Genomic DNA, 17,957 nt, shown 5'->3' on the forward strand with positions numbered 1-17,957 from the left:
TCCCAGCTATAATGTGGGGATAATAATAATACTGACTTGTTCACTGCTCTGGGTGAGGCACTAATCTGTTTAGAAGAACAATATATAAGTGCAGTTATCATCATCTTTCATCATCATCATTATTTATTGCCTCATGGTTCTGTTTAGAGCTGAGGGTTACTGGCCCAGGAGGGCAGCAGTCACTCAGGTTTGTCATATCTGTGCTGTTTAGCATTTAGGCATTCCTCTCATTGCGTCTTCTTAACTCTGCACCATGAACTAAAGCTGGGCATAAGGAATCCTAGCTTATCTTCTTCCTGTGTTGTTTTTGTAGCAGGGAAGATGGAAGCTGCCAAGTGGGTGTTCACCTGGCCCTTGTCTCTCCTTCTGTACTTCACGGTACCCAACTGTAATAAGCCCAACTGGGAGAAATGGTTCTTGGTCACCTTCGCTGCTTCGACACTTTGGATTGCAGCCTTTTCCTATGTGATGGTGTGGATGGTACGTATTGGACCTGGTGGATGCGGGAGAGCTTTGAACTTCATGGGTATCCTGTCATTCCTTCTCAAATATACTAGTCCAGCATCCTTTTCCCCACAGTGGCCAGGCCAGGTGCCTCCAGAAGCCACAAATCCTCCCCCATTGTTTTCTCCTCGGCCGTTAGTATTCAGTGGCAGAGTGCCTCGGAACATGAAGATTCTGTGTAGACGTCATAGCCAATAGCAATTGATCGACCCATCTTCAATGAATTGGTCTAACCCCCCCCACCCACCCCCATTTGAAAGCAGCAGCTGCTTTTGTCGGTTAATTATGCTGGATACATAGAAGCACTTTCCAAATTTGCTGCCTCTGTTGAGCCTCTGCATTTGGGCCTACGTAGACAAGTCTTGAAACTGAAGCTCCAGCACTGAATTGGCTTTGCTTCGCTTTGGAACCAGTTCCACTTTTACCTAAGCCCATGCATCCTATGTGCTAGAAAAATCAAAAGTTTGCAACAGAGTAGTCCAAGTATTGTAGCCAGAGATGCTCAACTCTGCCAGCACATGTGTTCATTAATCAGTTTGCAACCTTCGTTTGCCAGTTAAGCTGCTGTGTTTGATTTATTTGCTTCTAATCACAAAAAGCAACGAGGTGCTCTGCCGCTGTGTGGGTGAGCAAGAGGCAGCTCCATCCGTGTCCAAAGTGCAGGACAGTGAGAGGGCTGGAAGGGGGAGCCATGAAGTGCTCTGCTCCGTAGCTGCTCCGAGGACTGGCAGTCACTACTGGCGCTGGGAGGCTTCTTTTCATATGACTTGTTGTTAGTTAGCAGGTGAATATATAAACCTGGATTCTGGGGCTTTTCAGTTGGTCCAGGGCACTTATGTTCCTCCTAGTACTCTCTCATAATAAATCTTTCACTGCACTTCCTGCTAATAAGCAGTAGCAGGAGGCCCTCCTCTCCATTTCCCCCCAGGCAACACATTGGAGCAGCACAGTCTTCTTTTTGTAGCTTCACCTGGTAACTTCTGCTGCTAGAGATAAAAAAGTTAGGGGTTGAAGGACGAAGGGAAGACCAGTTAGAGTGAAGCAGGAGCAGGACAGTTATAGGGGGAAAGTTCTCAGAGGCAGGGGGCTGGCAAGGCCCTCGCTCACACTTCCAATGGTCTTCGGTGTAGTGGTTAAGAGCGCAGAACTCTAATCTGGAGAGCCAGGTCTGATTCCCCACTCCTCCACTTGAAGCCAGCTGGGTGACCTGGGCTAGTCACGGCTCTCTGGAGCTCTCTCAGCCCCACCCACCTGTTGTGGAGATAATAATGACATACTTTGGTTGTTGTGGGTTTTCCGGGCTGTATTGCCGTGGTCTTGGCATTGTAGTTCCTGACGTTTCACCAGCACATCAAGCACCAATCCGTATGCAAAAGAACCTCCTCAGGATACAGTGAAGCCTCCCGCCATTAGCATTCCACACCCTGGGAAACTCTTACAGGATGACTCAGCTCAACCCCACCCCTCCTGAGTAGATATAAATGACCTGCCAACATCTTTTCCACACTGTGACACTGAGAGATCTCTGTCTTTTGGTGCCACACCTCTGAAGATGCCAGCCACAGCTGCTGGCGAAACGTCAGGAACTACAATGCCAAGACCACGGCAATACAGCCCGGAAACCCCACAACAACCATCGTTCTCCGGCCGTGAAAGCCTTCGACAATACATCAATGACATACTTTGTAAACCACTCTGAGTGGGTGTTAAGTCACCCTGAAGGGCGGTATATAAATTGAATGTTGTCGTTGTTATGATTATTATGATTATTATTATGTATTCATTATTTATTAATTAATAAAACTTGAACCAGAACAAAGTTTATTTTTAAAAAGAAACACAAATTGAAGTAAATATGAATATGGAAAAGAGGGATGTGGGATGGCAGTTTTTAAATGGTACATGCTAAGGTGGAAAAGAAGTCTTTTCAGACAGAATTGGGGTGGGGGAGAAGCAAAGAGGTTCAGTGCTGGATTTGAAGGGAAGTAGGTGTATAATTAGCTGAATGCAGACGGTTGGGGTGGGGGGGTAAGTTAGGGTTATTCGCTTCCTGGTGGGATCTGGAGCTCTCCTGGAATTACAGCTGATTTCCAGACTGCAGAGATCAGTTGCCGTGGAGGCAATGGGAGATTCTGCTGAGCTCCTTCCCCTCGCCAAGCACTGCCCCCAGAATTTCAGGAATTTCCCAAGATGGTGTTGCCAACCCTAGGGTAAGTAAAGCCAGCCCCCCCTGCCCCCACCACCACAGCAGAAATCCTATACTAGATATTGTAAGAGATGCTTCAGTCTGCCTCCTTAATGAGCTTAAGCATCCTGATGGTACATTTCATTCCTTAGGTCACCATCATTGGTTACACTTTGGGTATCCCAGATGTGATCATGGGAATCACCTTTCTGGCTGCTGGAACCAGCGTACCGGACTGTATGGCAAGCCTTATTGTAGCAAGACAAGGTAGGTTGGTTGCACGTGAAAACAAGCATTCTCATCTGCTTGTCCTTTGACCTGAGATTCTGTTTGGGCTGAGAGTGAGCGACAGGCTTATTTTTCTCTCCCATGACCTGCTCTCTGGACCGTGGATGGAAAGTTATATGAATGAATCAGAAGATATTTGCTGCTGGCTTATATATGCAAAGAACCCATATCGTAGGTATGCTGAATATGTGTAGAAAACGATCTGCAGCTCATGCTTATCATCTTTGATAATGGGTCAAAAAAATAAAAAAGATCTGGGCAGAGTAACTATTGTTCAGTTCCCTGTTCCATCCTCTCTCTCTCTCTCTCTCTCTCCCTCCCTCTCCCTCTCTCTCTCTCTCTCTCTCTCTCTCTCTCCTTCTCTCTCCTTCTCCCTCTCCCTCTCCCTCTCCCTCTCTCTCTCCCTCTCCCTCTCCCTCTCCCTCTCCCTCTCCCTCTCCCTCTCCCTCTCCCTCTCCCTCTCCCTCTCTCTCTTGCTTTTTATTAAGTTTTGTGGCCCAGATTGGATTTGATACATTTTGGTCCTTTCCAGCTGGGTCTGTAATCCAGTGTTACTTGGAATCTGTCTATCTCTTTGGTGATATTTTCAAAATCCTTAGCCGTAAATATGATGCACCAATATAGATAAAAGCACATGACAATAATCAATACTGAGCAATACTAGGCCAAGCACTTGTATTCTAGACGAACTTTCAAACTTTGCATGAACCGTCTGTGTGTTGTTTTTCTAAGTGTTAGGTAATTCTAACAGGTGTGCCTTAATCTTTTGACAGTTAATTAAAATAGTGGACTCTATCGAGATTAATGTTCCTCTATCAGAGATTCAACCAATAGTGATCTCTCAGCTTAACTTTTTCTGACACTTCTCAGAGATTTATAGTTTTGTTTTGCAAGTTTGAGTATAATGTCATTTTTTTACTAGTTGGAAAGTTATACAATAGAAACTATGAATATTCAATGAAGCATCAGACCAATTATCTATTGCCTTTGACAATAGACCAATTATCGTTTGTGCTATCATGTGAATAGACCTTAAACATTTGCATATGATGACTTATAAAACTGCAAACTCAGATAGAACGGAAGAAATCTCTTGAGAGAATTTAGGTGAGAACTTATCTTTACCCATGCATTTCATAGAAACTTTGATTATGTTAAACTTGGTATTTATTAAGAAATGTTAGCAAACTTATTTCTTATTGCCTTTCTGTGTTCTGTTTTTATAGGATTTATATTAATAACCATTTATATTTTAATTACTTGCTTCATTAAAAAACTAGGGTGGATTTTCACTAAAGTAAAATAAACTCTAGGCAGGTGTCTGTGTGTTTGATAAAGAGTTGCAAAGCAATATTGAACCCTATATAAATAAATGTACTCATAAACAGGTGGTTCAAAGAACTTATCTGTTTGACAGGTCTGAGAACTAATTGCTGAAAGCTTTCCAAGAGAAAAGATACATCTTTCTTTTGGCTAGTAGAAGCTTAGTTTCAGACACGGGCAAAAGCTCGTTACAGATAGACTGGCCTGAAATGTTTTGCCCATAATACTTGTGCATACCAAGGGGCTGTATTGTGGATGTCACAAATATTATGTGACTATTAAACTTAATCTGAATGGGTGGTCATCATGTGCCACCAAAGTAGGAGGATAGACAGGGCAAGGAAAGTGAGATAGAGAGCCCACAAATTTAAAAAGAAAACGTTGGTAGTAACTCTGACCAGAACAATGTTGCTTAAGAGGGTGCTTGCTGCCTTTGGAAATAATTCTGACTGCTTTTCTTGTTTCGGCAGGCATGGGGGACATGGCTGTGTCGAACTCCATCGGAAGCAATGTTTTTGACATTCTGATTGGCCTTGGCCTTCCCTGGTCTCTACAGACCCTAGCAGTAGACTGTGGCTCCTATGTAAGTTCTATGTTTACAGGGACTTTTCTTTCTCAGTTTTCCTTTAAGGCCTTTTTCATGCTTATTGCCAATTGCTTTTCCTTCAGTTGCTTTTGAGTGATGTACCTATTGAACAGGGCTTTTTTTCTGCGGAAAGAGGTGGTGGAACGCAAGACTGCACAATGTCATCACTTTGGGTCAGCTGGAACAAGGGGGGAGTTTTTTTAAGTTTAAATTGCCCTCGGCGAAAATGGTCACATGGCCGGTGGCCCCGCCCCCTGATCTCCAGCGGAGGGGAGTTTAAGTTGTCCTCTGCACTGCTGGAGTGGCACAGAAGGCAATCTAAACTCTCCTCTGTCTGGAGATCAGGGGGTGGAGCCACCAACCATGTGACCATTTTTAAGAGGTTCCGGAACTCCGTTCCCCCGCGTTCCCGCTGAAAAAAAGCCCTGCTGTTGAAGATGTCCAGGACATTTTGAGTTCTTTTCTGTGAATATTCTCAGGGTTACTTGTAAGGGTATCCATTCCAGTTCAAGGCAGTGTCCTGCAGGGCTTTTTTTCAGCTGGAACGTGGTGGAAGGGAGTTCTGGCATGTCTTGAAAATGGTCACATGGCTGGTGGCCCCGCCCCCTGATCGCCAGACAGAGGGGAGTTGAGATTGCCCTCCGCGCCACTGGCGCGGAGGGCAATCTCAACTCCCCTCTGTCTGGAGATCAGGGGGCGGGGCCACCAGCCATGTGACCATTTTCGCCAAGGGTGATTTAAGCCCTGGTGTCCTGTGTCTTCCACTCCACTCTAGGAGCTGAAGAACGGCTTAAGTTGGTGGAAGGCTCCTTAGCCTGATCTCTTCAGACATTGCTGAGCAGAGTAGAAAGATACAGGCCAGTAAGCAAGTAAGAAATATCAAATAGGTAAGATTGAGTCAATTAATGGGGCTGGTGTCCATAAAAGTGGAAACGGTAGGTGGTCCTCTGAAATAGACAGAATGTTGAGTAGGCAACATTGAATATTTTAACTACTGTTTATTTAAAATATAGTCACCTTTTCTGCTCAGCCCATGGCATCTTATAAAATAAGACTAAGAGGCCAACAGATATTCATTAAACAGGTACAAAGAATCACAGGCTGAGGAACGACAGGTTCCAAAACTACAGTCACATTTTATTACCCATCAGAGAAAAAAGTCAATTCCACATCCTGACTTTGGATCTGCCCCCTTCAAGAGAAAGCCTGATGGAACGGAACAGGCTGACTCAGCATTGCCCCCTTCTGGACCAAATCCAGAAGACAGGTTCCCAGAGCAGAGGCAGCAACTGAAAAATCCTGGGAGTGAAACGAAGCTGGGACAAAATAGTAAAGAGTCCAATAGCACCTTTATGACTACCCAACTTTATTGTAGCATAAGCTTTCGAGAACCACAGCTCTCTTTGTCAGATGCATGGAGGGTTTGAAGAAACTGGCCAGAGATATATAGGTGGTGAATGTAAATCAGTTGCAAAAGTCATGAAAGAGGTGGATAGGAGCGTGCAGGGATGGAAAGATTCTGTTTTCCCGCTTTGGAATTTCAGAAGTGGGAAAAAGAATCGGAAGTAAGCAATTCGGAAATAAGCCGCGCAAGCAGGGAAAAGGGCCCTTTAAACTCCAGCTGGCCCACAGGGAGCCATCTGGCCATCCCAGTGGGCCATCCCAGTGGGCCATCTGAAGCCCAGAAAGGGCCTTTCCCTGCCATTAAAGGGGCAGAAAAAGGGCTGTTTAAACTCCAGCTGGCCTGTGAGGGGGATTTCCCGCCCCCCACGGACCAACTGAAGCCCGGAAAGGGCCCTTTCTGCTTGCAAGTGGCAGGGAAATGGGCCCTTTAAACTCCAGCTGGCTGGCAGGGGATCCTACTCCACCAGTCAGCTGGAGCTAGCCGGGGTTTAAAAGTACCCCGAAGCTTCCCGAAGTGACCCAGATCACTTTGGGAAGCTTTGATTCGCCATTTCTAAATCAGGGCCAGCATGCTGGGCCCGATTTGGAAATCCTGAATCTTTGCAAATTGGGTCTGATTTGGGTATTTATCCCGAATCAGAAACCCGAATTGCACACCCCTAGAGGTGGAGTGAGCAATCCAGGCTGGATGTTACCTCTTCCCTCCATTGCTGAATCTGAATGGAATGCCTGGAGGCAGTTACTTCTGGTGATGAGATAACTGAGTTACTGGGGCAGTAACTAGAAGAAAACCCTTGTCCTCCTATAGCATCTTACGCCACCTCTATTTTGCTTTTCTCTGGGTCCAAATAGAAACAGCCAAGTCCAGAGGCTGTCATACCATCTTCATCTCGGTTTGTTCAATGTGTTTGATTGACAGTTGATGAAAGTTGTATTTTTTTTACTAATCGTCAAAAAGGGGATGGGGCAAATAGTAGCTTCCCAGGTCCATTTCAGTCTTAGACAGTGGTGGAGATGGGAAGGCTTAAACCTTCCCCCAAGCACTGTGGTCACGATCCACATAAGGACCACGCATACCTGATTGGTTGGGAGCTCCAGACGTGGAACTCCTGTTGCCAAGCTGGTTTGGCTCAAAACCAAGCACGGGCCGACTGGGGGAGATGTCACGTCCTGACTTGTGCCAGGGAGATATTCTGACAGTTGGTCCTGCAGAATGTATTTTTTTTTCCTGTCTCAGGAAGGATCCGGATTGGTCAGTTTCGAATAGAAATTCCTAACTATGGGCAGTGAAGTTGTCTGATGAGAAGGAGGAAGTTTCTCTCTTGCAACGCTTTCCCATAAAAGGCTACACAACCATATTGCGTGGCAACCAAATAGGCATGGAATGAATTGTATCAGCTGAAAGCTGCCTGAATGTCAATTTATTCTGTGTATAATGGAATGAGTTAATAATGACGTGGGCAGAGTTGACACTTTCCAGCATGTCCAGCAAAGGGGGTACAATTAATAGCAATGCCTCTGAATGTGTCGTGCTGGGAAATGAATAGTATCATTAAAAGCACGACACGGGATCATGCTTGGTATTTTAAAGCAGTGTGTGCTCATTGGTAATTACATGAAACTATGCGTAGGCGCAATAAGTTAAAAATTACAGCAAGGAAAGGTTAGCAGTAATTCATAATTAGCCCACTGGGCGTAGGTCGCTTCACGTGCCCTCCCTGCCTCCAACACCCTGCCCCTTCCTGGCTGGTTACCCAAGGCCTCAGCAGGAGGTTGTAGATCCAGAGGAGTTAGCCGTGTTAGTCTGTAGTTGCAAAATAGTAAAGAGTCCAGTGGCACCTTTAAGACTAACCAACTTTATTGTAGCATAAGCTTTCAAGAACCACAGCTCTCTTCTGATGAGAGAAGAGAGCTGTGGTTCTCGAAAGCTTATGCTACAATAAAGTTGGTTAGTTTTAAAGGTGCTACTGGACTCTTTACTGTTTAGCAGGAGGTTGGTAATCTTCCTCTTCCTCACCCCCTCGCTTCCTTTGACTCTCGGAGCACCTCTGGGAATCCATTCTGTTTGGCCTCTCCCTCCTTCTGACTCTTACAGGTGGCACTATTCCCTCTATCAGCCGCAAACTCCATACTCTCTAATTAGCCCCTGCTGATCATGGCTCCTGCTGTGCTTCATTAATTAAAGCTATATTCTGATATATTTCTGCACAGGGTAAGATTGGTTTATTTGAGGGCTCCTGATGTATGAGCACAGCAGAAGCACCCACCCTCTGAGAAAGCTGCCCGCCGAGCCTGTATGACTCAAAAGCTCCAGTCTTTCTGTTTTTCCCCAGTCAGAACTATGATTCACACAGGAACACCAAGCCTGGAAGCTTTTTCAGATGTTATGATGTGTGGCGCACGCCTCCAATTTTAATTCCCCTTGGCCAAAGTAGAAGAGCCTGCCTCAGTTATCCGAAGTTTGATAAACGCTGCAGTGGTGGGTTCTTTCTGTCTCGTCCTGGCTTTCTTTTACTTCAGCATTTCTGCAGCTCTGAGAGCCAAGCTACAAGTGACGAATGACACTTGCCTGGCAAGTGAACAGACTCCTGTGTATTCCTCCCTGTTCACTTGCCATTCACTTGCTCTCCACTTGATCAAGTGGAGCGCCAAGCTACAAGTGACGGAGAGCCAAGCTACAAGTGACAAATGACACTTGCCTGGCAAGTGAACAGACTCACGTGTATTCCTCCCTGTTCACTTGCCATTCACTTGCTCTCCACTTGATCAAGTGGAGCGCAAGTGAACAGGGAGGAATACACGTGAGTCTGTTCACTTGCCAGGCAAGTGTCATTTGTCACTTGTAGCTTGGCTCTCCGTCTGACTTTCAGGACTCAGGTCTGCAGTCTGCCTCTGAGGCAGCAAATGAGGATCCATCCTCTGTATTTCCAGGCTCTGATAGGTGCAGGGGGGAGGGACTGCAAAGAGGTCAGCCCCACCAATTGAGAAAGTCGCCCTGCATCAATAGGCCGGAGTAGATCAGGCGGTGCCTCTGATCCCTACTGAAGCTTCCAGATCACTCTTGCTCACTGATGGGAGCAGCCAGAAGACCGGCTTATTAGAGTTCAGCCTTCAGTACTGAACCTGTTCTGTTCTTTGGTTCCCCCTGCCTTTGCCTGCACAGAAGCCGGGGCTGATGCGCTTTCCCTACACCCAGTCTTGGGCAGGATCTTGGTTGGCACCAGAATGCCTCGGCTGTAGCTGTATTGAGGAAGGGGATTGGGCAAGATTGAGTGGAAAACCTCAAGAGTGTTGTCAGTACAAGTGAGAGACCTGGGGAACTTTGGCATTAGACAAGAATCCTGAAATGCAAAGACACAAGGAGGTTTTTCTTCAACAGATGGACGAGGTTCCCACACTCACCAGGCTGGCACTGCTCTGTGCATGAGGGGGGAGCAAATGCCTGTATTTATGGTTCTTTGTCCCGCAAAAAAGGGTGAAGTTTGTTCAATCAGATGTCTTGGATGGCTGCTGCCAATCAGAATAGATAATACTGAATTACATGGACCAATGGTCTGATGTATTATAAGACATATTATAAGATATAAGACATATTCATTTTCAAAGGTGGCAGAGAAAGGCCTTTCCCACATTTTCTGTCTGAGAGCAGAACCACAAGTGACAAAAGGCACAGATTGGACACTTGTCAGCTTCCCTCAAGTTTTGATGGGAAATGTAGGCATCCTGGTCTTGCAGCTTGGCTCTCTGACGGCTGTCCAATGGACTTTTCAACTGTCACTTGTCCAACATTCCGCCAAGCTGCCTACATTTCCCATCAAAACCTGAGGGAAGCTGACAAGTGTCCAACCTGTGCCTTTTGTCACTTGTGGTTCTGCTCTGCTTAGATTCCATGTCTGTTGGAAGCCTACCAAATGGGGGGAGCTGATAATTGTGAGTTGCTCCCTAGCCTGTAATTTTCGCAGTGGAGTGTGTTATGACCAGCAGGGGGAGTTATTACTGTGTTATTTTATTGTCAGATTTTCTTTGTCTCTGTTTTCCTGGTTCCTCGTCCGGTCTTCGGCTGTGGCTTGGGCTGTTCTGTTTCATTTTTCTGCCTCTGTCGGCAACGTGGCACAAATGACACCTGAACCAAGGAGAATTGTCTCTCTTGTTTGTCAGCTGGATGAAAGCTGTGTGGTGTTTGCCAACAAAAACTTTTGCCCGATGAAATTTGGTCTTTGTTCCAGGAAATACAGCTGTGATGTCTATTGCAGGCCTTTCCGCTTCAGAGTGCATACCAGAGATTCAAATCTGTTGTTGCCAACTGTCCCACCGAATTTTCTCCTCAGAGAATTTTCCTCAGGGAAATTAGCCCTTTTGTTTATTATTTGAATTCTTCTCATTTATTTAAACTATTTTAACATGTGCGTGGTCTCTCTGTTAAAAATGCTCAAGGGATGCTCATGACTTAACTTTAATAATCTAAGAAAATCAACAAAAAGACTTCCTAGAACTACATTGGCCTGCAGTTTACTTTGTACTTTTAGGTCTGACATCTAGCAGTGGTACGAAAGAGCAAGATTGCTCTCTCATTGTCTTGTCAGTTCTTCATTTTCTCTCCTTTACATCTGCGTCTAAGGGCCAAACCCAATGTTACATCTAACATGAGTTGGAACATGGGTTCCCTCATGAAGAAAAGGGTATTTTACTTGAACAGTGCGCCATTTGGCTTTGAAGTGCTGCAAGGGGAGAGGAGGGCTTTCCAATTGCCTGTCCAAAAAGTTTTTAACAGCTGGACCCCCTGTGGGAGAGTCCTGCTTGCCCTTTTCTCTGGTTCCATGCGATTTTCCTAGGATAGGGGGACCCAGAAAAAGGCAAACGGGTGCCAGCCATGGCCTGCTTCCATTGGTTTTTTTTCTGGGCTTTTTTTCTGGGAAAAGAGGTGGTAGAACTCAGTGGTGGAACTCAGGACTGCGCAATGACGTCAGTTGGGGTCAGCAGGAACAAGGGGGGAGTTTTTTTAAGTTTAAATCGCCCTCTGCAAAAATGTTCACGTGGCCGGTGGCCCCGCCCCCTGATCTCCAGACAGAGGGGAGTTGAGATTGCCCTCCGCGCCGCTGAGCGGTGTGGAGGGCAATCTCAACTCTCCTCTGTCTGGAGATCAGGGGGCGGGGCCACCGGCCATGTGACCATTTTCAAGAGGTTCCGGAACTCCGTTCCACCGCATTCCCGCTGAAAAAAAGCCCTGGTGATAACTGCTTGGGCAGAAGTCAGAGAGGACCCTGTCACGGTGCTCTGGAGCTGAATAAAACAAGGGAGCACTGAGAGTAAGAGTCCCTCTACACAAGACATCTTACACAAAGACACTGAAGTGTAGGCAGATGCAATGTTAGCCGGGAAGTAATTTCACCTCTCTACACAGAGCCCGCAGAGATCCTTCTCAGAGGGTTTGTTAATTTAAAAAACTTCTGAGGAGCAATCTCTGCTGACTCTGTGTAGAGAGGTGTCTTTTTAAACTACGCTTCCCGGATAACATTGCATTTCCCTGCACTTGAGCATCCTCATGTAAGACGTCTCATGCAGAGAGACTCTCAGATATCCTGTTCTTCTGTGTGACAGTGAGTCAGGGTGGGCGCTCATGACTCAACTCAAGTTGGAGGTCACTTTTAGCTGGGCCCTAAGTCTTCTCCGTGTGTATGTCTCTTAAAGAAAAAAACCTAACATAAATATAGAGGCTGATAGTACAATCGCCTTATGCTAGGTCATGACCCACTATTAAGGACAAATGTGGTTGCTGGCTAAATTTTTGTGTGTGAAGCAAAAAATGTTTTGTTTTGCCCATCGTATCTGTCCTCTAACTTTGCTGTTTTTTAAAGTCGGCTGAGAAATGAGTAACACTGTGGCTGGTGTACTGTGTGTGGTGCATTATTTCCTGAGCTGGCAACTCTGTGCATTTGCTTTGATGCATAAAAATCTGATTTGAATTGCTCATTAAGTTAAGGACAAATTTACTAAACAGTTAAACAGCCCAGCTGTTGGACAAACAAGGACTGCATTGTTGACGGGGTGCTTGAACTTTTATCCTCACAGTTATTTTCTAGTGATGGACGAATGCTTTTTCTTTCTTCTGTCTGTACATCTGTCAAGCCAGCTGAGCAAGCAAGCCCTGGAAACCATCCCATCACCTTTGGAAGAAAAACAGTGCAGTGCTAGTTCTTCTCTGAGCCCCCTGAACAAATGGCACCTTGCCATTAAAAATATTCTTGTACTCTTAAAAAAAAGTCAACCAACGTTAGATTATGTCCTTATAAAAATGTCTTAGAAGAATGTTTGTATTTCGTATCAATTGACTTGCTGGTTAGAGTACTTGCTGGCAAGAATTCAATAAATAGAATAATTCCACTGTCATGTCAGGTCAAATAGGGCTTGCAGGATTTTAAAACAGTACAAAACCCTGCTGCACATATTTATCAGAGGCAACAGTAGGATGTGTTTACACACCAAAAGGAGCAACCCTTTTTTCAAAACACCTTCAGCTCTTTGGGGAGACAAAAACCTGTTCTCTGTCTCCAGCCTAAATGGCTGTTCATTGCTATGTCTTCTGCACAGAAGATCACTCAATGAACAACAGTTACAGGTAAGCGCAGCCCTGTTTTTCAGCTGCCTCTGTTTCAAACTGAACATAATCAAAATCTGCTCCCCCGCCCCCCCCCCCACACATCAATGCCCAAAATAGCTATATTCTTTCAATCATGAAAATTTGGTCCCACGGGTTTGTTGTGCTAATGGCAGCCCCTTCCTCTGACAGAAGGAGCTATCCTTGCCTCATGGGATGGTATCTTCCACCAGGAGAAGGCACTCCTTTGAGCACCATGGATCTGTGGGATTCCACTCTATGCCTACTCGAATGGAGCTGTTCCAAGTAACGTGGCCTAGTCCACTGTATCCTTAATGGTTCCTAGCTGTCAGTTCTTTCAGCCGTGTACAAATGTGTCACCAGGGCTTTTTTTCAGCTGGAACACTGTGGAACGGAGTTCCAGCACCTCTTGAAAATGGTCACATGTCCAGTGGCCCCGCCCCCTGATCTCCAGACAGAGGGGAGTTTAGATTGCCCTCCGCGCCAGTGGTGCGGAGGGCAATCTAAACTCCCCTCTGTCTGGAGATCAGGGAGCGGGGCCACTGGCCATGTGACCATTTTCACCTAGGGCGATTTAAACTTTAACCCCCCCCCCTTGTTCCAGCTGACCCAAAGTGACGTCATTGTGCGGTCCTGAGTTCCACCACCTCTTTTCCCAGAAAAAAAGCCCTGCGTGTCACCCTTTGCACTCAGGATCCAAGACATACAATCTCATGGGACAAGGCTGCTCAGAGACTGCAGTGTTTAAAACGGTGGACTTGAGCCAGCCTGCTTGTACAAGAAAACATGAAGGTTTACTGTGTATTTCTTCCACATAAACAGGGAGAGATGGAATTTCCCTCTTCTTGTTGGTATTGCGCAGGGTAAAAACAGAGTGCTATCACAGAGAGAACCGGGGGGGGGGGCACTCGCACGCCGTGGGTAAAAGGGCACAGGCACGGCTCTGAATATAATATTCTCTTTGATCAAAAAGGATATGATGCCTTGCTTCCTGCATCATTTTAAACTTTGCAGTAACAGATTTCTACAGATTACAAGATTCTACAAGATTGCAAGTCAATTAGAAACAAGCCTGTAACTCAGAAACTATTTACATGAATTTTTCAGATCCGATTGAACAGTCGGGGACTTATCTATTCTGTGGGTTTGCTGCTGGCGTCTGTCTTTGTCACTGTAAGTAGATCGCTCCTTCTGTAGCTTCGAAGAGAGGAACAAGCAGCCAATCAAATGTTGGATATCTGTGGAAGTGAGCTGTGGCTTGCAAAAGATCATATCGTTGTTACTGTTTAAGATGCCACAGGATGTTAATTTTACTTTCCTACGACAAACTAACAGATCTCCACCACAGCGACAAATCACAGGTTGTCTTCATTTGATTTGATTTGTGTATATAAATTGGCGCTGTTGTGGAATGTGGCATCCTGTTTGCAGCAGGGTTGAGATCCCAGCTCGAAAAGAAGGTAGAGGATAGGAGGTCCCCTACTTTCAGTCACCCATAATCCTGACCCACTCAATCAGCCACAGGCAGCAGAAAGCAAGAACTAGAAATATATGGAGAGCCAATAACTTTATTGTCTACATAAATATAATACAATTAACAAGTCAACTGAAATTTGATTTTCTAAACGTTTCAGTTGCTTTCTGTTAACCAGGGATTTTTTTCTGGGAAAAGAGGTGGTGGAACTCAGTGGGTTGCCCTCGGAGAAAATGGTCACATGGCTGGTGGCCCCGCCCCCTGATCTCCAGACAGAGGGGAGTTGAGATTGACGGAGGGCAATCTAAACTCCCCTCTGTCTGGAGATCGGGGTGGGGCCACCAGCCATGTGACCATTTTCAAGAGTTCCCGGAACTCCGTTCCACTGCGTTCCAGCTGAAAAAAAGCCCTGCTGTTAACCAAACACAAGTAAAAAATTAAATAAGACCTGAAGTTAATAGGTCGGCAGGCGCTGCCCTGTGTTCCACCCCTCTGCAGAAAATGTATTGAGTGATTCGTAGACACTCTCCAGTGAATGCCTCCAGGATATCTGCTTGGGCTGAAAGGTGAGTGGACCTTGCTGTGAGGGAACTGGTGAAGAGAAGACGACACAGGATGGTCCCCAGACAGTTTTAGGTCAGTGTGTGCTCTCAGTCTAGATGTATCCCGCTTCTTGACCCACATTTCTTCTTGTCTGTTTGTAGGTATTTGGTGTTCACTTGAACAAGTGGAAGCTGGATAAGAAGCTGGGAGGGGTGTGCCTTTTCCTCTATGGCATCTTTTTGTGTATCTCCATCTTGACAGAATTTAATGTCTTCACTTTTGTGAACTTGCCTATGTGCAGAGATCACTGATCGTGTGGACGGCAGGACTGCCGAGAGGTATCTTCCTCCTTTTCCTGTGCAATATGAAACGTGGTTGGCATCTCCAAGCTGTGTGTGGTGCCCCAGGAAGGCCGTGAAGGACACCCTCCTTGCTGTTCATCAAGCCCTTTTCGTATCTGGGTTTGGCCTAAATCTAAACCAGCCCCTTCACACACACAAAAACTCCTGCATTGATGTGAAGATTTACAAATGCAGGCATTGTGAACAGTGACTTGGAGTCTAAGGGAACTTGCTTCTAACTGGCACTCAGCCAGAGAAACAGAACTGCTACCATTTCTTCTTCTTTTTAACTTATTTGATGGAAGATTAATCTAATTTATGAACTGAGACTATTGCTAGGGTACAAAGAAGAGGCTACATTGTGTTGGGTGCTTTTTTGAGGAAAATGGAAGCATCTGTTTTAATCTCTTCCTCCCAGAGGTCAACAAACTCCTTTGCAGCTTCCTTTATCCTTCTGAGAGCCCAATTTCTGTGGACGATTCAAAAGACAGAAATGGTGATGTAGGAGCTCAATTCCAGGTTTATTGAACAAAAACATGGAAGATAGGAGTACAAAATAGCTTCCTTACAGGAAACAAGGTCTCACTGAGAGGGATTCGGGAGAAACCCTAAGTGAAGGCAGTCTATAGATTGTGAACACTGCTGCTGTTTTAATCCTAAAATCAGAATTTGATTGCTAAGTTGTTTGTTGTATTTCCAAGCAATAGTTTTCTGCTTACCAGCCCTGGAAGTCTAAGGAGGTGGAGCCCTGGGCCGATTCCAGACGGCCCTCCGCATTGCGAAATGTCGTGCGTCGTCGCGCAGAAAACACGAAATATTGCATTTTCTCGTGCGAGTTTTGCGCGACGTCGCGTTTTCTGCGCGACGACGCGCAACGATTCACGATGCAGAGGGCCGTCTGGAATCGACCCTCGTTTTTAACTTTCACTACTTTGAAATGCAAGGTCAGAAGCAAAGCCTCTTGTGGTTTCTGTAGCACTTTTAGTTTGAAAAGTGCTTTACAGCCCTTACCTTCTTTGCCCTAAGAACAATCTTGTGAGGTAAGTCACTAATATTCCCATGTTTCCGATGGGGGAACTGAGGCTGAGAGAAAATGGTACGCACAAGAACAATGAGAAAGCGAGTCTGCGACTGAGCTAGGCTTTGAATCAAAGTGGTCTAGGTCCAATTACTGAAACTCCATCCACTGGACCACACCACCTCTCATTGTACGAGGGATTGAGGGTCAGGGGAAGGGCACATAAAGTTACTTTATTTGTAAAACATTAGTTGTAGACACTGGTTTCTGAAAGGCATATTTTGCACAGATGTTATTGCTGATGTTATCATTTGCCACTCTGCAAAAGATACACTGGACTTGGGCAGGGATTTTTCCCCCCCTCGTACAGCTGAGTGTGGGCATAATCCACTAAGATGGTCTTCTTCACATGCCTCATTTCAGAAGATCTTCCTGCTGGATTTTGCTATCTGTCTGTTACAAAATTACTTAGCGTTTATCCCATGTTCTCCTGGAGATTGGGGCAGTGGGGAGAAATGGCACTTTGTGAATACAGGCTATTGAGTAGCTGAGGTGGTTGTGAAAGATCAGCCGTTCAGTGTCCTGCGCCTCCACGGTTGTTATAGTCTGACCCTGTTCATATTACAGACACAAGTCACCTCAGGAGAGTCACCTGTCGGTATCCCATTTCTACAGTTATCACACCTGTTGCATTCATGACTGTCTCCATTACATTTAAGCACTGGGCATTTCCACTTTACTTGTATGCACATTTTGTTTGGAAGTGTAATAAGGAATTTTCAACAAGGCAAAAGTCTGAGGTATTTTTTTTTTAAATCTAGGTTACCTTCAAAGGTCTTTACTAGTAAAGAGGTACAAGCCTGAAGTGCTGGGGATAAAAGCAGATTTCTGAGTGAAAAATCTATCTACCCACCAGTTTGCACTTTTAAATCTGATTGTTTTAAAATTAATTTCCTTTGGATAATTAGTGTGAAATAAAATTTTCCAATCTGTGACCTCCCTCTGTCACAGCACCTTGATTACAACGTCCACAGTGATTACTTGATAGTTTCTGAAGTTCTTGCATCATAGGTGAGACACACACATGGGCTGGTCTGTGGCCATCTTGCTAAAATACAAGCATTTATAGTTGAATCGACAAAGGAAGAGTTGGTTTATTGCTCTGTATGTGTCTCATACACTCAGGTGTTTATGTTACCATTTCTGTGTCAAGCAAATACAGTAACCTCTTCAAACACCGTTCTTAGACTTTGGCCGTTTCCAGACGGCTTACCTGCACCCGGGACGTCGCGCCACGTTTCGGATCGTGCCGGGGAAAACGCGATATTTCGCGTTTTCCCCGGCACGATCCGAAATATGGCGCGACGTCCCGGATGCAGGTAAGCCGTCTGGAAATGGCCTTTTTCCAGGCTCTATGCTCTTGTACTGTTTTATGAACATAATTCTAATGTGTCTATCCCATTGCTTTAGACCAGTGGTTCTCAAATGTTCTACCTTCAGAGAACCCTTTTCCACATCCATTTATATGTTGATATCCCTTGAGCATCTGCCCTGCTACCTCTCGTGAGCTGCAGAATTCATGTGGAAACCAGCTGATTTGTGGCCTCATCTGAAAAGCTACTCGAGAACACCCCCAGCCTTCCTCTGCGGCTCTGTGGAGTAGGGGAAGACTGGT

General features: G+C 45.5%; 1 protein-coding gene across 1 annotated transcript in view; it reads left to right on the forward strand.

The window, feature by feature from the left end:
• The window catches only part of SLC24A3 (solute carrier family 24 member 3), a 248,618-nt gene extending 231,110 nt beyond the window's left edge, over positions 1–17,508 (forward strand). Inside the window, exons 13-17 of the mRNA XM_054985808.1 lie at positions 314–480; positions 2,842–2,956; positions 4,771–4,883; positions 14,014–14,079; positions 15,085–17,508. Coding sequence (XP_054841783.1) covers positions 314–480; positions 2,842–2,956; positions 4,771–4,883; positions 14,014–14,079; positions 15,085–15,234 — 611 coding nt within the window. The 3' untranslated portion in view covers positions 15,235–17,508. The remainder of the gene's footprint in view (positions 1–313; positions 481–2,841; positions 2,957–4,770; positions 4,884–14,013; positions 14,080–15,084) is intronic.
• The last annotated feature ends 449 nt before the right edge of the window (positions 17,509–17,957 follow it).

The sequence above is a fragment of the Eublepharis macularius genome, chromosome 7 (genome assembly GCF_028583425.1).
Source record: "Eublepharis macularius isolate TG4126 chromosome 7, MPM_Emac_v1.0, whole genome shotgun sequence".
Lineage (NCBI taxonomy): Eukaryota > Metazoa > Chordata > Lepidosauria > Squamata > Eublepharidae > Eublepharis > Eublepharis macularius.